The 22,266-nt window shown below is 36.6% G+C and overlaps 1 protein-coding gene across 1 annotated transcript in view; it reads right to left on the minus strand.

Annotated features, from left to right (window-relative positions):
* Positions 1-1,832: 1,832 nt before the first annotated feature.
* Positions 1,833-22,266, minus strand: part of smyd3 (SET and MYND domain containing 3) — a 182,730-nt gene continuing 162,296 nt past the window's right edge. Inside the window, exons 9-12 of the mRNA XM_051867667.1 lie at positions 21,336-21,423; positions 20,712-20,886; positions 4,220-4,328; positions 1,833-3,673 (exon numbers count right to left, since the gene is read on the minus strand). Of these exons, the coding sequence (XP_051723627.1) occupies positions 3,572-3,673; positions 4,220-4,328; positions 20,712-20,886; positions 21,336-21,423 (474 nt within the window). The 3' untranslated portion in view covers positions 1,833-3,571. The remainder of the gene's footprint in view (positions 3,674-4,219; positions 4,329-20,711; positions 20,887-21,335; positions 21,424-22,266) is intronic.

Consider the following 22,266-nt stretch of genomic DNA (forward strand, 5'->3'; position numbering starts at 1 on the left):
AAGCCTCCCTAGACCATCACTGACCCACCACCAAACTGGTCATGCTGAACAATGTTACAGGCAGCATAACATTCTCCACGTCTTCTCCAGACCCTTTCATGTCTGTCACATGCTCAGGGTGAACCTGCTCTCATCTGTGAAAAGCACAGGGTGCCAGTGGCGAATGTGCCAATTCTGGTGTTCAATGGCAAATGCCAATCGAGCTCCACAGTGACGGGCAGTGAGCACAGGGCCCACTAGAGGACGTCGGGCCCTCAGACCACCCTCATGAAGTCTGTTTCTGAGTGTTTGGTCAGAGACATTCACACCAGTGGCCTGCTGGAGGTCATTTTGTAGGGCTCAGGCAGTGCTCATCCTGTTCCTCCTTGCACAAAGGAGCAGAGACCGGTCCTGCTGATGGGTTATGGACCTTCTACAGCCCTGTCCAGCTCTCCTAGCGTAATAGCCTGTCTCCTGGAATCTCCTCCATGCTCTTGAGACTGTGCTGGGAGACACAGTAAACCTTCTGGCAATAGCACATATTGATCTGCCATCCTGGGGGAGTTGGACTGCCTGTGCAATCTCTGTAGGGTCCAGGTATCGCCTCGTGCTACCAGTAGTGACACTGACCCTAGCCAAATGCAAAACTAGTGAAAAACAGTCAGAAAAGATGAGTAGGGAAAAAAATGTCAGTGGCCTCCACCTGTAAAACCATTCCTGTTTTGGGGGTCGTCTCATTGTTGCCCATCTAGTGCACCTGTTGTTAATTTTACTAACACCAAAGCAGCTGAAACTGATTAACAACCCCCTCTGCTACTTAACTGACCAGATCAATATCCCAAGAGTTTAACTGACTTGATGCTTCTCTCTGATTAAAAAGTGATCCTTTAATGTTTTTTTGAGCAGTGTACAGTGTATAAGTCATGAAACTCTTCCGAGCAGCTGATTGGTTCAATTAAAGACAATGGGTCATCCATTAGTTCCGTTTTGTTCTACATAACCTATTTATTCCTGACTTCGAATCGGATCAGTTCATTGCAGCATTTTCACCATGGGATTTCGCTTGCCCTCCTCCTTCCCCAGCACCACCTGCCTAGATCAGTTGCTTGCCCTATGTTTCCTTGCAGCAGCATAGCAGATCTAGTCCGCCAAGACCACACATGTACATTCCATGTATATTAATAAATGCTGTTTAAATTCATTCAGAGAGTTGTCATGATTTAAATATATATTCTTTAGGTAAAAACGGTAAAAAAAAAACCTTTTTGGTAAAATCCAACCCAGACAAGGTTTATGGTTGGACTCGTTCACATTTTGTGAGAAATGATGTCATAGGCTTAACAAAGGGCTCAGAGTGCGAGTTAGAGATAGGACTGCTGACAACTCGTTGCTCTATACCAACTTCCTCTATTTCCTCTTAAGCCCCATTCTATCCAAGAGAAAGATGTTATCTCCATCTCAGAACAGTGCACCTCGAAAAACTGTTTGCTTTAGTGGACAGAGTTATGAGAAGAGAGGATGGTGGTATGAGACATGTAATCCCTATCTATCTGTATCCTGACACTCATGAGGGTAAAAAGATTTAGCAAAAATAACGTCCGGAGAAACAGGCTACTGAAAAAAAAGTATAATCTGCACTAACTCTGATTGTTACAAATCCACTAGACCAGGGGTGTTCAATCTTGCTCCTGGAGGGCCACTGTCCTGTAGAGTTAACCCTAACCTTAACCCTAAACACCTGGAAAATTTTATAATGAAATGCCAGTTTTTCATGTTAGCATATAAATAGAAACATCTGTTCAAACCAAAGTACTGAAATTATTAAATTATCCTTTGCATTCACTTAACTGTGATGACTGTGAAAACTAATATGATTTTTATTTTTAAAAATTGATTTCACATTTTGTACAATATATTAAGTCATATGATGGGGACATGGAAATTTACTGAATAGCAGGAATGACCCACATTACAAATCAAATACTGATCTGTAATAATAACACATTCCAGATGGTAAAAAAGGAGCTTAAAAACACAAAGCAGCTCCTGAAATATGTTTATGAAATCTGAGCGAATGGGACCGTTTTGCCTGAGTAACTCTGATGATTGAAGTTAATGATGAGAAACTGAAGCACAAATCTGAAGTGTGTGTTGTTTGGAGGGGTTCTTGAAGCACAACAGTTATTGCTAAAAAGCTGTTGCTTTTCACAACAGTTGGTTATGTGATAATCAAATCAAAAGCAAACTAAAGCCATATATCAAAGAAACTACCTCACAGTAGTTTGGGTAAATGTGCAAATGGAGTTTTTTTTCCAAACAACACACCCCAAATAAAACATTTCCTTGACTTTCAGTTTTTATTTTTTTTTCCATTAGACCGTACATTCTACTGAAATTCTGTTTAAATCTTGGCTACATTCAGAATGCAAGCAAAAGTGGTCCAAATCTGTTTTCTTCATAACAGTGTGAACAGCACAAACCACATGAAATCTGATCTTTTCGATTCTGATTTGGATCACTTCCATATGTGGTCCTAAATCAGATACAGAGCTGAGGTTTTGAAATGCGACCTCAGTCTGAACAGTCATATCGGAATTCACGAGACTTTTACATCACTCCAGATCAACATTCGCTCTAATCTGAAAAAATAATGAGAACAGCCCAAAAAAAAAAAAAAAAAAAACGGATCTGATCACTAAGGCTTGCAGTGTGAATGTAGCCAGCACATAGATCTTAAAATGACAGTCTGAAATGTCATATTTGAATCTGCGCTGTTAACTAAAACTACTAAATATCATTGCCGGTAACTTAAATGAAGCTGAAATAAAATAAAATATGAAATATTCAATGAAAAACCTAAACTTAAAAAAAAAAAAATAAAAATAGAAATGTTGCTTGGGCAAGTAAAAATTAAAGTACTGAAATTAACTGAAATAAAAAATTAAAAATATGTAAATAAAAGCTAATTAAAAAAATAACATAATGGTACATGAATACTAAAATAACCAAGTGCAACTCAAAAATGGAGTGACCCAAATTATTCAGACTTTGCAATAGAGGCATATATTGCACATTTGCAAACTGACACTTTCTTTAAGTTTATTATTTAGATTTAGCAATATTTTTCCTGTGGCAACCATTAATTTTGGCTCAAAATACCTAGAAACAGGACTATCTTTTGAAATTATGGAGGATAGTAAACTATACTTTGGATTGAGTGTTAAAAGTGAACAGCTGTTCTGGGGGACATCATTAATGCAAAAAAAAAAAAAAAAAATTCAAAATATAAAAATATGGAAATGGAATAAAAAAGCATGGCAGTAATGTTGTTTTTTCCCCCTTTGGCAAGCTGAGTAGAAGCAGCAGAGAAAAATTATTCATTTTTTTCAATAGAATTCTAAACTAGCTGGTTTGATACACAACAGCTCAAAAGCAGGTGGCAGACACAACCATCCCGAAACATTCCATTTGAGAGCTAATATAGCGGCGTGTTGATTGACAGCCAACGTGTCAGCGGAAAGGCAGAGAGGTTGAGGCGGTGTCGTTCTCCATATGATGATGCAGGGGTTGTGCGGTGCCACACATCAGCCGCCTAGACTCCGCCAAGCTCGGCCTGGCACTCGCTCAGTTTTCTCCTCACCTCATTAGCCAGGGCATGCTCCATCCCATGGGTCACCTTCATGATGTCATAGGCCTGAGGAGGAAGAGAGATGGTTGAGTTAAATGATTGTCATGTGAAGGAAGGAAATTCATTTAAAGGATTGAAACGGGAGCTGTGAGAGTCCAAAGCAGCCATTATGTTACTGTGGGGTTTGGCTGGTGCGCCAAGAGTGTCACGGGTGAAATTGTAGTGGAAGAAATGTAGCACATTAAGGTAAAATTAAAGATAAAATTCTTTCTGTCAACCATTTCATAAAACCAATAAGGGCTGTTATTCTTTGACCAACATTCTCTAAGTTTCAAGATAATAAAAAGCAACTTTTTTTTAAAAGCAACTTTTTGTCCTTATTTTGTCATTTGCACATAGTCTGCCTGACTCCGACTGAGTTTTATATCACAAAATCTAATCAAAGTCAGTCAAAGTCAGTGCGGAGACATCCATACCACCATTTAGACAACAATCAGACAATCAGCGAGCTCGACTGCAGGGCAGAATGCAGCCGTTCACCATCGAGGGTCTCATTACAGTCCTGATGTCTCTGAAGTAGGATATACGGCCAAAGATCATCTGATAACAGACCTGTGTGAAGCTCTCCTGAGCCTCCTTCAGTTGGCCCAGATAGTGCTGCAGCTTCCCCACCCGCAGCAGCTCCACCGCTCTGGAGGGATGAGGATCGGTGTAGTACAATCTGGAGGAGGAAACAGAAGAATATTTGTAGAATTGGCAAAATAAATGGCAACAATGTGAGCTTTCAAGTGGCCATTTTGTGGTTTAGTGTTTAAAGATCTTGGCTACTGACTAGATGTAGGTTCCAACTCTAGAAAGAGAGTTTCATGACCAACTACCAAAGATATACACATACTTGAAATGCAAGATACCAAAATTGTAGTGCAATTTTAGTTTTGGAAGATTGACTATACAAGAATATTAAAAAATTAAGCACAGAACATTTTAATCTTGAGTAAAAAAGATGGATAATTGTTCACACACACACTATTTTTTTTAATTTTTTTTTTTTTTAAAGTTCTGATATTAATAAAAGCAACTTCTGATATTATCTGCTTCTAATATTGGCTTAATCAGAGAGATGCCATTAATCTTGAGATGCCAAGAAACTTATTACACAATTATCAATATAGTCACCATACATTATATACCATCAACTTAATACTAAACTTCTGGTCACACCAGGGAAACCAACGCTATCTCATAACCAATTCATATGTTTTTTTACGAGGTGGCTAATTTGTACGACCTTACTCGTACAAATTTATACGATTTGTCTAAACCCCAGTGATGGGTAGGTTTAGGAGCAGGGTTAGAGTTTGGCAATTTGGCAACTCGTAAAATACGTACGATTTAGCAAAAAACATACAAATTTGTACGAGTCAGGTCGTATGAATTAGTCACCTCGTAAAATACATACGAATTGCCGTGAGTAAAGAACTGTAGTAAAGAAATGTACTTTAAATCAGCATCTGCAAGCAAGAATAATAATGCTTCCCTTGTTAGGAGAAGTAAATACACTAGACAACTGATATACTAGACACACACAAAAAAAGTCAACATTTCTTTTATATATGGTGTTTGAGCACATCAGATTAATAGCTGTGATCTTGGCAGGAAACATGCTAACATCAGCATATATTCCAGGATGGTGAGGGTGATGTTCCCTGTCAGCAGCGCAAGAAAGAAAAGCCTTTATTCCACATTTCCCATTCATCCGCAATGAGCCGAGGGCAGTAGGCCAGGCTTATGGGTGATCCTCTATGCTGAGATGGGCAAACCAGAGAGAGGCTGATTGTCTGCTGCTCTAAAACCAGGACATAAATTCACAAAGCCCTCTTCTAGCAAGAAGATATAAGAATATATGAGGTGTTTCCTGGGACACAGTATGAAAACATCATTTGCAACCCATTTTACTTCAATAACACAAAGCATTTTCAGAATTTTCAACAAAAAATGATTTCAAGCACATGTGGTACTTGGTTTTGTTTCATATGTGTTCCAACTCATAACTCGATGAGCTCAGTAAAGCTGTGTAGATTCATCTTCATAGCCTTGACAGACTTTCACTTAAAGGTCAAATCATTGGCAGTAAAAGCAATAATGAAGATGATTGCTTACAGTTCTTCAAAACTGTTTTTTTTTTTTTTTTTTTTTTTTCCTTCACACAGAAGCTCAGTCATTGTTTGGCCACACTTGTACTGTGAAATATTCCTCTTCTGGGATTCCTCATGACAGTCTTCATCACGTAGTGCAGATTTTTATTGTCAAGAGTTACGGGTCCGCCACTGTCAAGGTCATCCGATAGCAGAGATTGATGATCTAAGCTCCTCAGATTCATTTTAAAGACCCTGGTGATTTTGTTAGTTGTAAAAATGTCTAGAAATATCAGACTCTTTAAATGTTACAATAAAAGAATGAGGATTCAAGTTTTACAAGGACAAACACTTGAAGGCATGTGGAGGAATTTGATGGATGCGAAACTAAATTCTGAGAAACATTTATACAACACTTCAGACTGGAAAGGTCTACAACAGAATGTTCAACCAATACAGACAGTTACAATATAAAATTTGTTAAGGCTGTTTTTATTGCACTAACTTGATCAAGATTTTTTTTAATTATTATTAATATATATATAAGTGCTGTCAAATTGATTAATCACGATTAATCACATATAAAATAAAAGTTTGTAAATGTGTGTATAAATAACGTAATATAATATATAATTAATATAATATAATATAATATAATACAGATACATATATATACACTGTATATACATACATGTGCATATATATATATATATAGATTTTTTTTATTATTAATATACATATAAGTGCTGTCAAATGGATTAATCGCGATTAATCACATCTAAAATAAAAGTTTGTAAATGTGTGTATAAATAACGTAATATAATATATAATTAATATAATATAATATAATATAATACAGATACATATATATACACTGTATATACATACATGCGCATATATATATATATAAAATTACCATTAATTCTGAGGAAGAAGGAATCAAATAAAATTAAATTAAATGTAATTTTTATTTCACAATACCCTACATTACACCAGACTCACACTTTATTCGTCGAGTCTATCATATATAATTAAAAAATTAAAAAGTGATTTTAATTTAAAAAACAAACAAACTAAAAAACCCCACACATTTAACTTTAAGCAACAATAAAGCACATTATTTGACTACATTCAATAACTTCTGTTGATATACCAAATGAAAATGATCTCAGATGAGCTGTGACAATAAACATTGCCACTAATGTATTCACTGTTATACAACCTCAATGAAACCTGCCAAAACCTGCATTTCTCCAAGAAAAAAAAAAAAAAAACAATCAAATAACAATATCTCTGAACAACTACACTGGCTTGACAAACACGACTACTGCACACAACTAGTATGTTTCTGTTGAAGTCCATCATCTATCAATGGTCTAGCCTGACCAGCCACGCTAGAGAAAACCATCATCAGTATTAGAGCGGCACGTTCTGTTGCTGTAGCAACAGCCAGAGGAGGGGCCGCGCGCCGCAGCGACCTGTTAACACTCCCATTAGTGTTAGCTCAGCCTTTCTATTCATCTCCATGCTGGATCATTACCAAGAACAAAGAGCCGTATCTCTGTTGGGACCACTTTGGAGGAATATTAAATTGTGATTTCTATCTCCTCGGCAAACGGCAACTTGTATGGGAGCAGTAAAAAAGTACCACACCCAGGAAAGACAATAGCATTTATCAATAATCTACCCAGCAGACAATGACAGCACATTAACAAAGCCCTGGCACCGTAATCTGCAGCTTACATCTCCATGCATTAAAAGTGCTTTTGTCATGTGACATCAATCTCAAATAACTCTCTCTGAGCAGCAGTCAAGACAACATGAAGGTTGTTTGTGGTGCTGATGCTAGTGTTTATGAAAGAATGCATGTAAAATCAATGTCAAATCAATCACTGAGCCTTTTATTACAGCATGTGTTGAATACACACAATGTTGTGGTAACACATTACAATAATGTTCAACTTATTGACATAGTTACTTCATGATACCTAAAGCATTAATAATGAACAACATATAAATATTAATTTATAAACATACTATTGTTCATGTTCATTGATTATACACTAGCTGATGTTACTTTATAAAATCTGAAAGTAACACAATTTCTGTATTCTTTATTGTTAGTTCAAGTCAGCATTAATGTTAATGGATAGGACCTTATCGTGAAGCTACCGATTTTGTAAATATTTAATTTATTTGACAGCAGTGAGATTAAATGGAGAGCAAATGGAGATGTTTGCTGAAGAATTGTGTTTCTTAAATTTGTTTTCTTGCGAAAAATCCCTGCAAACATGTCTCCTTTATATAGACCTCAACAATGTCTCAAACACAAACATCAGAGTTTTCATTACTATAAAATCAAATTTTTTAAATAAAATTATTCCAAGACCAAATTAAATAGGCTACAGTATGTTAAAGGATAAGTTCACCCAAAAATGAAAATTCTGTCATTTATTACTCACCCTCATGTTGTTCCACACCTGTAAGACCTTTGTTCATCTTCAGGACACAAATTAAGATATTTTTGATGAAATCCGATGGCTCAGTGAGGCCTCCATTACCAGCAAGACATTTAACACTTTCAGTGCCCAGAAAGGTACTACAGACGTATTTAAAACAGTTCATGTACAAGTACAGTACAGTACAGTGGTTCAACCTTAATGTTATGAAGCGACGAGAATACTTTTTGTGCGCCAAAAATAAAAAATGACTTTATTCAACAATATCTAAAGATGGGCGATTTCAAAACACTGCTTCATGAAGCTTTAAAGCTTTACAAATCTTTTGTTTTGAATCAGTGGTTCAGAGCGTGTATCAAACTGCCAAAGTCACGCCCCCCAGTGGTGAACCATTGAAATTTCGAAACACTTATGATGTAACGAAGCCTTGTTTACTGAAATCACGTGACTTTGGCAGTTTGATACGCGCTCCGAACCGCTGATTCAAAACAAAAGATTCGTAAAGCTTTGAAGCTTCATGACGCAGTGTTTTGAAATCACCCATCACTAGATACTGTTGAATAAAGTCGTTATTTTGTTTTTTTGGCGCACAAAAAGTATTCTTGTCGGATTTTATCGAAAATATCTTAATTTGTGTTCTGAAGATGAACGAAGGTGTTATGGGTGTGTAATTGAGGGTGAGTAATTAATGACAGAATTTTCATTTTTGGGTGAACTAACCCTTTAACCAGTACAGCTCACAGCAACATTGGATTAACCACTTTCAAAATGGCATTCTGGAATGTAAAAAACAATATATTATGCAATTATTTATTTTATTAGGCAAACACCATTACATAAAAAGAAATGGGCTCATTGCAAATCAAATTTCTTTTAAAAAAAAAACAAAAAAAAAAACAAAACAGAACAATTAAACTAAAAGAACAAACTAAAAACAAAAAAGCGATGAAAATTATTGTTTTAAAAGCACTGATTTTTTTTTTTTTTCTTTTCTGGCAACTAATGGTGTTAAAAATGTGACTATGAAACACCTCTAGTTCTTCAACCAATGCAGTAAGTTTGGGGCGGGGCTATCTATTTGGCGACCAATGGCATGCGAGGAGGAGGGTTCGGAAGACATGTTTGAAAACAGTCACATTCTTGCAATTCTATTTGGTGATGCCAGTGGCACAGAAACAAAACATTTTTCCTTAAAAAAAACTGCAGGGTACGCTTCATCTGAATTTATTTGCACAAACACAATGGATTTGGTACAGGTTTTATGCCAGATGCCTTTCCTGACTGAGAGTGCTGGGACACACACACACTCCTATGACCAATTTGGCATGTCCAATCCAACTAACCTGCATGTCTTTGGACTGTGTAGGGGAAAGCAGAGCACCCGGAAGAAACCCACGCTGACAAAGAGAGAACATGCAAACTCCACACAGGACTCCTGGCTCAGGAATTCAGGGCTCGAACCAAGAACCTTCTTGCTGTGAAGTGACAGTGCTACCCACTGAACCACCATGCCGCCTACCTTAAAAATCTTAAATGAAACTACCCAATTAAGCTTCCTCAGTTTAGAAAAATCAACCCTTGTGCACTAAAAATTTCAGTTAAAAACAAAGGCAGAAAGGCTGCTTTCTTTCTAAATAGCATATTTTTTGTTCATGAACATGTTGATGTATAAGAATCTTCTGGGTCTCTGCATCTCTCTTTTCTGTGACCCTTCTCTTCCAGAGCATGGGAACATGCTTGGTTACACCAGAGTCACACTATCACCTACTGTATATGACTCATGACATTACCGCCCGCTCACCTTTATATCGCCTCTAACTGCCCTGTCCCTCAGCTGTCCACCTTTGACTCCATCACTGAACCCTCAGACTAATAACAAAGCACTCCATTACAATCCAATCCTGCTCGACCCCATCCCTTTCCCTCTGCACGCCGTAATACTTGGTTTAGTCAGCGCCCTCTCTGTTACCCAGACTCCCACGCTGCGGTCTCAGTGTCACTAATGCCTTCCTGGGCCCCCGGAACGTTTTGGCAGCTTCTGAGAACTGTGTGTGGTTCCGTTTTTTATCTGTTTTATGAAGCAATGCTGTAGATGCCCCCAAAACAATCCCTCTCACACATTTCACACCCATTTCCCCTCTGAACCGCTGACAGCCGACACATATTTTTTGACCCTGAAAAACCGAGGAGCCTTTTAATTAAATCACTGTGTTGTGTAGCAAGATCAGGTTCGCTTTGACCCCAGCCTACACTCATTTCTAAGTGAAGTGAAGTGGAGAACACGCACAAGCGAAGAAGTTCTGGCGCTGATTCAGCAGAAGTTTAAGTTTCCAATCTTTCTTCTGAGTCATGACAGTGAGACGAGGACAAAGGAAGTTCTTCTACCTCATAAAAGGACACTTCAAGGAAGCAGTCAGTACAATTAAAAACCAACAATATCAGCAGTTTCAATTACAATAAGGTTCCATTTGTTAACTTTAGTTAACTACATTTGTTACCATGAACTAACAATAAAAAATACTTCTAAAGCATCTATTAATCTTAACGTTAATGTCAGCATTTATTAATACATTATTTAAATTAAACATTGTAGCTGCAAATATAATTTAATGGACCTGAGCTAACATGAACTAAAAGTGAACAGATGTACTTTACTTTTATCAACATGAAATCAAAATTTACAATTCCTGTTTTTTATGGAATATTGCAGCGTTTATTAAAAATGATTTATCCATGCACATCAATATTTTTTAAATTCATGTGCCCTTGCAATCTTTAACCAAAATAACTTCCCCTCCCTCTTTCAGCAACATCTCTTCTCTTCTCTGATGATATGTTTACTGGTGTGAGGGCGGGACAAACTGTCACTCACATGAGATCAGCCAATAGCAAACCACAGCTATAAAACGATCCAATCAAATCCGGATGGACAAAATCAAGTCCCGCCCTACAATTTTTCTCATTCGAGAAGTCATTTCACTCTGATAAACATCACAATAGGGAAGAAGAGACTATCGCAACTTCATCTGGACTTTAACAAAGATGAATAAATACTGCAACAAATGTATTAAAACTGTATTACTAATGCATTATCTAATGTCAACAAAAGGAACCTTATTGTAAAGTGTTACCAAAACATTTTTAAACATGCACAACATTCTACAAGTTATGTATAATATACAGTGGCCCCCAAAAATATTTGGACACTTCTGAACACTTAAAACGATAACTGAAATGAGATCTGACCTAACTTTGAACAGTATATCTATTGTTTTTTTGTTTTTTGTTTTCATTTAAAATCTACCAAGCAGGGTATTTGCTTGAAAACTGTGCTTTTGCTACCCTTCTTTCCAGCAAAAAAAACTTGCTTTGGTATTCTGTTATATAATGCAATGACATTCATACATTTTTAAGTGTGGCTTAAGTGTTCAAATTCAATTTTCGGCCAGTGTACATGAAATAAAGTGGCCTCTATTTGTCTTTCTGCTTGGTGATGAACAGAGCTAAAAAGTTTGAGGTAAAAGCAGTATGCACAGCAGAAGAGGCCCTTCATACATATTTAAATATAACAGCACTGTTTCATACAGCATCTATGAATAGAAATATGCATTGCTGAAATACTCGTGTAGAATTTTGGGCTTTTCTTTACACCACCTGTTGGTGTTTTGGCAGTAGGTAAAATATCCATTTCAGTAGCAGCTCATTAAAAATAATTAGGCTTTAATTAGCATGACTGAATATATTAAGTGAAAATGATCTGGAAAAGTGTGCACATCCAACCAGAGTTGGGTTTATGAGCAATGCAGGGAAGCTACTAATAGTTTTACGTTACTAACTAAGTAACGTAAAACTAATTACATTACTTAGTTACTTTATAATAGACAATAGTATCTTTATTCAGCTCAAGTCACTTCAATGTTAATTAAATTCAGTTCATTAACAATATTGCAAAGTTAGTGTTATTATCCAGCTCAATTCAGTTAAAATTTTGTTCTCATCCAATACTGTCAGTACAGTTAATATACTGGATATTAATTGTCTTTTTAAAAATATGGAATTAAAAATGTTTGAATATCATTGCATTAGACATCAGTCAGTTTTAAGTGATCTGTTGGCCTGAGAAAAAGCTGATGGAGTGAATGTTCAGAAAACCTGTCTGAAACAGTCATTATTTCTGCAAATCTGTTTGGCATCACTTATGGTGTAAAAATGACATACTTCACTGTTCAATGACAATTTGGAGACAGAAATAGACTTGAACTCATTGAGAGCAGTATGCTGTTGTACATCATTGTAGGTGCCTCAAGCAAAGACTGCAGACTATGTAGACTGATGAACTATGACTGAACCTCCTGTGAATAGATCACATGCTATTTGGCAATGAGATAAAAGTGATGCCTTAAAAGCCCCAGTAGTGACTAAGCTTGACTTGGTCAGTAGTCAATTAAATTTTCATAGAGCACAGAAGAAGCTAACCTAGAGCACTTTCAAATTTAAAAATGATACCCTTTCGGGCATGATAAAAAATGTTCTGACTGTATTAAATAAATATTCATGCACTCTGTAATGTAATGAGAAATGACAGAAATGATCAGGTCAGGTTCTGGAGATTTCAACAAAAAAAAAAAAAAAATGTGATCTAGTGAAGTCGGACACACGCTTCTCTTGTTTTGTGTGATCTGAAACAGAAAACTTTGCATGTAAATGATAAACATGCAATGAGTCAGGTCTAAAGAATGCTCTGTTTACAACTTAACTAGATGCCCAATGTCTATTACTAGTTAGAGGCAAAGCAACACTTCAGGCAATGAGACAAAGTACATAAACATTAGAGTGAAATCACTCATAAACCTCCAACAAACATCCCTTGCAGAGCTCCGAAACTGTCAAAGCCGAGCGGTCAGTGTTTTTCTGGAGTGAAGAGAAACTCTGCAGACCCGGATGCCCTTGGCAGTTATCGTGTGGAGCCGGACTCTCAGGAATGTTCCTTATTCCACTTCATTGGATTAACTGCTTAATGCTCTAATTTGCATATTAATGACATGCCAGCTTGTCTCATTTTAATAGAGGACTTGAACTGGTCTGGAATGTAAGAAAGAATGCTTAAGCAAGTGACCTTTAACTCGACTGTAACCTCAAAAACAAACCATTGCATGTGCGGAATTGTTTTGAAAACTTGTGAGGTTGAAAATGGCAAATGGTGAAATTCAGCCAAACATGACTGAACCAGAGACTGATCCAGAATCAGAAGACAACGAACCTACATCTCAAATAGCAAGGACACTCCAGTCTGCGACAGCATGGTAATTAATCATCTTAGTTTATTTATATTTATTACTCATGTATTTGTGAGGTAGTTATTACATTAAACATTAGTGTTTAAACAAAGACAATATAGAAAGATGTTTATCTTGTTACATAGTTGAAACATTTGCCAAATGTGAAACATTTAGGTGTATTACATATGCTTTATAAGTCAAGTAAAGTACTTGGAGTTACTACAGTTATAGTTGATGAAGAATAACTTATGGTGCTTTGTGTAAACGAAATATGAATGAATGTACTATTATGTCATTCTTATATTGATTGTTCATCATTTTCAGTAAAGTGAAAGTAAAGTGAGAACATATCAAGTGATCTTTGACTGACAAAGCAATAGTGACACATGGTAAAAACATTGTTACTCACACTTGTGTGTTGTGTTGAGACATTGCTGTCAGATCCAATATAGAATCAGAATCAGAAAGAGCTTTGTTGCCAAGTATGTTTGCACACACAAGGAATTTGTTTTGGTGACAGAAGAAGTTTCCAGTACACAGAGACAACACCAGTACACACATAGTAGAATAAAAAATAAAGATAAGACACATACTGTAGGTATATATAAAGAAACAAAATGGACAAATTTGTATGTACAAGTGCGTTATATACCAACAGAATAGAAAAAAATGAACAGGGAATGGAATAAGAAGAGGTAGGGTATTGCCAGAAAAATGTAAGTGATATTGAAAAAATATCCACCAATAATGCTCTCAGCAGTCCGGACCGTCCTCTGTAGTCTTATGACGTCTGATTTTGTAGCTGAACCAAACCAGACAGTTATGGAAGTGCAGAGGACAGACTCAGTGACTGCAGAGTAAAACTGCATCGGCAACACCTGTGACAGGTTGAACTTCCTCAGCTGGCGAAAGAAGTACAACCTCTGTTGGGCCTTTTTCACAATAGATTCAATGTGATTGTCCCACTTCAGGTCCTGAAAGATGGTAAAGCCCAGGAACCTTAATGACTCCATTGCTGCCACAGTGCATGATAGTTATTGGGGGGAGTGATGGGGGGTTTCCCCTAAAGTCCACTATCATCTCTACTGTTTTGAGCGTGTTCAGCTCTAGCTTGTTATGACTGCACCAGACAGCCAGCTGGTCAACCTCCTGCCTATATGCAGACTCGTCACCATTGTGAATGAGGCCAATGACAGTAGAGTCATCTGCAGAGTTCAGGAGTTTGACAGAGTGGTCTTTGGCAGTGCAGTCATTTGTGTACAGTGAGAAGAGCAGTGGGGAGAGCACACATCCCTGGGGGGCACCAGTTCTGATTGGGATGGGGATGGGGATGATGATGGAGCGCTTGAAGCAGGAAGGGACTTTGCACAGTGATTCATTAAAGATCTGTGAGAAGATGAAGGCAAGCTTGGACAGCACAGGCTGGTGAAACACATCATTCAGGTTGTCAGCCGGTGTTGATTCCCTGCAGAGTTGGGGGATGGCTTCTTGTAGTTTGTAATGTCTTTCAGGCCTTTCCATGCTGAAGCAGGGTCGTTGGCTGAAAACCTGTTTTTCAGCTTTTCAGAGTAGCTTCTCTTAGCCACTTTGTCCTTTGTCAGTGTGTTCTTGGCCTGATCGTACAAGATTTTGTTCCCATTCCTGTAGGCATCTTCTTTGGCCTGACAAAGCTGTATGCATTTCCCTGTGAACCATGGTTTGTTGTTGTTGTATGTTAAATAAGTCCTGGTAATAAAGCACATATCCTCACAGAAACTGATGTAGAGAAACTGTTTGCTTGATTAAATTCACCAAGAATAATAATAAGAGAGTCCGGGTCTGTGTCTGATCAGTCAGCTTTTGCAGTGCTGCATTCACACACTTAGGAGAATGAATGAGGAAAACTCCCGCGGCGAGTAGAAGGGTTTACAGTTAATGAAGAGCACTTCTAGATCAGGACAGCACACCTTCTTCAACATTTTTACATCTGTACACCATCTTTCATTGATGTAGAGACAAGTCCCACTGGCAAACGATTTCACCGCTGATTCTGTCACGATCCACTCTGAACAGCTGGAAACCCGGCAGATGTAACGCGCTGTCCGGAATGGCTTCATTCAGCCAGGTTTCCGTGAAACACAGAGCATAAGAGCTTGAAAAGTCCTTATTTGTTCATGAGAGGAGAAATTTGTTGTTGGGGAGGGAGCAGAGATTCACCAAATGGATACTAGGAGGTGCAGTTCTAAAGCCACGCAGTCGGAGCTTGACTAACACGCCGGCTCTATTCCCATGCTTGCGCGTCCTCAAGCGCTTGGGCATACTGAATCATCTTTTATTTTCAGTCTCTATGTCTTGTTTAAAAACGAATCTGCAGTAAAATGAAGCAAACAAATTAACAGTGTCTTACTGACGCGATTTGGAACTTCACTAAAAATATCCACGCTTTCTTAATAATAGGATTACAATGAAGACAATGCAAAGACTGTGTTTTTTCGCAACTTGGTACTGCACAATGTCTTGTAATCCTCTGAGGGATCTCTATTGTTCTGTTGCTCAAGTAATCCTGCATATTTGCGTCTTTCTCATTTACTCACTTCCTATACATGCGTGAATTGGTGAACAGGGCTAAAGAAGCAGTGGTGTAAAAAAATAGGCATTTATCTTCTTCTGCAGAGGCGGTCTTTCATCGCACTATGACGTCATACTGAGACAAAATCTGCCATTTAGGCAGCTTGGTTTCAATAAAAGCAGTTTTTGAACTAACAAGAAAGTTTTGAGTTCTGAAACTTACATATTTTCATGCCCCAATGACCTCATGTCAAAAAATCAAGGAAAATTTGATTTCTTAATTCATGACCCCTTTAAGTTATTTCCTGAAAAAACTATGCAAAAATAAGGACTTTTTAAGTTAAAGTTGAGTTAAAGGTCACTTTATCTTCTAGATAGATAGATGATAGATAGATGATAGATAGAAAGCCACGTATCCACTCTGCATGACTAAATGGAAGGAATTAAAAAAAAAAATCACATTGTAATGTTTTGTTAATGAGCTAACTGCGGTTGAGCTATTACAGTCACCTGGATGTGAGAATGCACATAGTTTGTGCTTCCAGGCTGAACAACAGGTACTGAAACCTGTGATGTGTTTAAACTGACAGATGCAGTGTAAGTGTGAATTTAACTTGATAAACACAAGTGCAAGGAGTGAAATCTATAGAATATTATAAAAATCACTTCTCTCTGGGTGCACATCTTCTGCTTAATTAAAAACACCTGGAGAAAGTGCTAAAAAGTTGGGCATAAGAAAAAAAAAAAACAAAAAAAAAACGCAGAAACTTTTTGCCCATACCTGCCAATGAGAAACATCTGAGCATTATTTGGTAATTTATTATTTCTTTTGGCTATGCTTCGGTCCCTGAAAACGAAATACATAAATCAAACTTATCACCCACTATGTAAGTTGTCAAGTCATTGAATATCACTGAGTCTAGGTTTAAAAGACTGAATAAGTTCAAAGTGAAATACAAAGCATCATCATACATAAGTAATGAGAAGCCGCAATGCTAATTTTATAATCAAATTAATTACTGTGAAAAAGGCTGGCTATAAACAACATGCACTAATGAATGACTTGGTATATATTAAGCACTTGGGCAATTAAAACAATTCACTGGCTTTCACTAAACTGCCTGACTGAATAGAATTGGTGCATAAATAAATGTCTATTTATCTTGCAACAGCCAGCAGTGACCTTAGTTAATATGCAACAAGTAGAACAGGATCCAGTTTCTTTGAAAATACATCATAGCATTAAAAGTTTCTTAAGGTAACCAAATTAAATTTTCTTCCTGAGCTGAGAAGTGTGTGCAAGGTCGTTCAAGCTCTCTCGTGATGTGAAGGATCTATTATTGCTTTGTCAGGTGGTCGCTCTGCTAGTATCTCTTTCAAAACCTCTTGAAGCCTCAATGACAAGAGGAGGGGGGCAGGACCACTTCTAATAATTGCCTGTTCAGAAAGCATTCATACAGCTAACACAAGACGAGCCAATTCCAGAAATAATTTGGGATCCCAGACAAGGCCAATAATGAACCTCACAATTTTGAAACGCAGAACAAAAGCGCATGACGAATACTGAATCAAGCTGTAATGGAATGTCATGAAGCCCGGTGTTACGTGATGACTGGAGCTGTCACTTAAACAAAACCGTTTGTACAGCCATCACAGCCTTGTTGTAAGTTTTAGCGATCTTCTGCCCAAATGTTTGACGGATTATGACTCCTGATGACTTTTAAACCCCATTTTCAAGCAAATAAAGAGGGCATGTGCAATGATAATGAATTAAAGGGGAAAAAAACAAGGCACAGCTGGAAACTTTTGCTCTGGTCTATGGACATTATGTCTGTAATGTCTTCTGCTTAAAAAAAAAACATTTGCAAAAAGATTTTTCTTCATTGATGGCAATTGAAAAGTTGCAGCAATCTGACAAAATTTACATTTATATACAAGTAAAATATAGTCTACTACTTTTCAAAAGTTTGGGTTCGATAAGATATTGTTAATGTTTTTGACAGTCTCTTATGCTTGCTGAGGTTGGATTTAGTTGATCAAACATACAGTAAAAACAGTAATATTGTGAAATATTATTATAATTTAAAATAAATGTTTAATATTTCAATATATTTTAAAATGTAAATGTATTCCTGTGATGGCAACGATGAATTTTCAGCATCATTTCTCCGGTCTTCGGGGTCACATGATCCTTCAGAAATCATTCAAATATGCTGATTAGATGCTCATAAGAAACATTTCTTATTATTATCATCAATGTTGAAAACATTATGCTTATCTGTAGAAACCAAGATACTTTTTCAGGATTCTTTGATGAATAGAACATTTAAAAAAAACAGAATTTATTTGAAACTGAAATCCTTTATATAATTATGTCGATACTGTCACTTTTGATCAATTTAATGTATTATTAATAGTATAGTATTTCAGTATATAAACCTCTTTGGGTAGTAGATATCAGCCTTAAATTCTCTTTTTGGCAAAGACAGAAATCATTGTGAAAGCAGCAATTATCAGCACATGAAGGATATGCAAACAAAATGACCAAATGGTTGAAATATTCTTGTGTGCAGCATTTATCTTTCTTTAAAATGTGCATTTATCTTGTTGTGCTAACAGCAGAAACTGTGGCGACACTGGCAACCATCAATCTCAATGTCAATTCCGTATTTAAAGAGCTATTTTAGCAGTATTTTTCCTTTTCCTTGCATTGACGGCCCTCCCTCGGCACCATAAACATTAATCAGTCACAGTATAAAGCTGGAGAATAAGAATCCAACAGGCAATATAAAAACTTATTCATGCTTTGCATGAGCTGACATGGGAAGACGGGATCCAGTGCAGTAGAAAAATAACAACCATATTCATATTTCCTCCCTTTGACAGGGGAAAAGCTGTTGGGTAATTTCACCTTTTTCTAAGGTCCAATGCCTCTGAAGCTCTGATCTGTCTGTTTCTTTACTGTCTACTTTTGGGTTTAGTGGAAATCACTGGAGGTCTACTGCCGCTACAAATTGACATCTGCAGGAGCTTGAAGTCAATAATCTCTTTGCGTTTTTAGCCTGAAGGTATGTATTATTCTCAGCACTACAGGAAAGAGACCTTTCCAAACAGCTTTTTCCAAAAACCACAAACGAAATACCACAAAAGAATAGTCCCAAACCTCCTACAGAAGATCTTCTGTTTTACTTGACTACACCAATGCACTCACAAATGCCTGCTTTAGAAGAAGACCAGTGTCCATTGGTTTGTTAAGAGTTTCCTGTTCTACACGTCTCACGGGAAGTCTTATAGTGGCTACTGTGCACAAAACTACGACTGGTGTCTTGCACATTGATTCAGTGGTAGCTGGTGATGAATACCGTCCTGCATTGCATGTCACCTGGGGTCTGCCCTTACCTAAATTGATCCATTTGTTCTATTTAAACACAGCTGAACAAGCTTTTTTTTTGATAAAGGTTACAGAAAAAAAAAAAAATTTTTTTGGGGTTTTGAAGCCCAAAAAAATTCATCCATCCATTATAAAAAAATAATCCATGCGGCTCTAGGGTGTTAATAAAGTCCTTTTGAAGCAAAGCAATGCGTTTTTGTAAGAAAAAATGTCCATATTTAAAACTATAAATTCAAATAACTAGCTTCTGGTGGACAACTGTATGCATACTGCGCAAGTCGACTTGGGCCACATGAGTAACACCTGACGCGATGTATGATGCAGGATGTAGGAGTAGCATAAGGTTAGACGCCTCTTGTGGTTTAAATAAATATGGCTGGCAACAAACTCAAGCTCCTCTTCTTTTATATCAAAATCCTCCGACATTTGTTTTTAAAAATGATCGTTTTAGACTTTTTACCGGTGTTTTATTTTGCTCTATCCTCTGTGATTCTGCAGTCATCATTGCATCATGCGTCGGGTCAGAGGTTACTCTTCCGCCGCAAATCGATGTGTAAGACCATCTGCTGGAAGCTAGTTATTATAGTTAATAAAGTTTTAAATATGGATATTTTTCTTACAAAAACCCATCGCTTCACTTCAGAAGGCCTTTATTAACACCCTTGGAGCCATATGGATTACTTTTTGGCTTCAAAAACCATATTAAGCTTAGAGAAGCAAGGATATTTTTAAATATATCTCAGATTGTGTTCATCTGAAATAAGATAGTCATATACATCTAGGATGGCTTGAAGGTGAGTAAATCATGGGATAATTTTCATTTTTGGGTGAACAAACTTTTAACTGGAATAGAAATCTAGAAAAGTAATGATTTTTTCCTGAAAAACTGACAAGTTTCCAATTAGCGAAAACCAAAGCCAAAAGCAAAAACGTTTATCAATTAATTAATCATTTTTATTTAATAACCAACACTCAAATAAATAAATGAGAATGACAGAATGCTTTCTTAAAAATTCCATAAAAATGTGTTACCTTAATGGTAATGAATAAGTGCTATTATTAGTAATGAAATAAATAGCACAACGAGGATCTATTTTTCAATACTGCCTAGTGTTTCTATGAACTAAAAGCTGCACTTGTCTGTTTTTGTTCTTCAGACATGAGCGAGTCTGTGTGAGTCACAGTTCTAATGGGACTTTTATAGATTTGATGGAGGTGTATTCCATGGAGATTTACCAGGAAAATCTGTCAGTGAAGACACAGAACACAAACCTTTTAGAGGCACACACTCACTTGTAAGGTCCCAGAGCCCTATTGCCGTACTCCAGTGCCGTCTCATAATCCTCCAGACTAATGCAAGCATCAATGGCCAGATCCAGCAGCCTGAGTACATAGATGTTCCTGTCCGGGATGACATCTGTATATCTGTTTAAAAGAGCTTGGCTCTCTTTCAGCAACTCCTCCCAGTCTTTTGATTAAACAGTTAAAGACACAATTAAACAGAAGCAGGGCTGTATTACAAAAACTACAGTAGCTAAGACCAAGAAAGTCTGGCTGGTTAAGCCAGTTAGGAAGCCTGGTGGAGACAATGGCACACAGAATCCAAAATGTAATCTATGCTTGTTATTTCAGCAGGAAGACAGCCTGCATTTTCTTTTATACATCAGACGCGTGTCCAAGGGGTAAAAGCAAGAGAGCTAGACAGAACTGACAGCTTTACTCTCACACCTTTCACTCCAATCTTTTGGAAAATGATACGACTACAGTATCGGGCTTAGTTGGCAGAGTCTAGCAGTTGTTTCCAGAGCAAAACCGCTACAGGCTAGATCACTTCACCCAGCTAAACCCTGAGATATAGTCAGTGTATCGCCCACCGTCAGACATCGTAATTTCCTTTGATTCAACTGTGAAGGATACGCTGCTCCAACTGAAGCTGATCCAGGTGAAGGACGGCGTCTCTTAAGGATGTCCATGCTGTCGTCTCTCCAGCCAGCATGTCACAATCCTGTTCACAAAACAATGTCATATAAAATCATTTTAAGCAGTTCCTGACTGAACAGAAGCAATAGCAAAAATGACAACACTGCACATATGAAACAATGGGCAAGGTAAACCAAAGGTTGCTTTAAAAAATAGATATATGTATTTATTTAATTATTAATAAATGTATTTATATTTAATTTGTTATATTTTAAACATATTTACATATTATTTATTTACTTTATAAATGCATTTTATCATTTGTAATTATATTTATTGATATTTAAACATCTGTCATTCAGTAGATATGTGATTTAAAAAATCTAGTAGGTTTTAAAAAATAATATACTATTCCATGTAGGAATCAACTGACAATCTCAATCAAAAGTTGTTAAATTATGTACATACATAAGTACGTTTTTATTTATTTACACCCTTATTAGGTGGGAATAACTATTAATTAACTGTATAAATTTAGAATAAATTTAATTATATTTAAATTGTATTGTATACAATTTTTGTATACATTTTTGTTTTAAAATGTATTTAAATATTATTTATTTATTTATAAATGTTTTAAATTTAAAATTAAATTATATTCCTTTTATATACATCTAACTTAGATATGATTTTGAAAAAAATCACTATATAAATCAACAACAAACTGTAAATATGAATCAATAGATAAAGTCAATCAAAAGTGCTTTTTTAAACTTAATTATTATAATTATTAAAAAATATTTATATTTACACATTACAACTTGACAAAATTCTACACTGCAAAAAAATTTACAATTCTGGTTCAAATTAGTTACACTGAAATGAACCGTATGAACTGTAAGCTATCAAAGTTATATTTGAGCAAATA

This window comes from Ctenopharyngodon idella, chromosome 17 (genome assembly GCF_019924925.1).
Source record: "Ctenopharyngodon idella isolate HZGC_01 chromosome 17, HZGC01, whole genome shotgun sequence".
Lineage (NCBI taxonomy): Eukaryota > Metazoa > Chordata > Actinopteri > Cypriniformes > Xenocyprididae > Ctenopharyngodon > Ctenopharyngodon idella.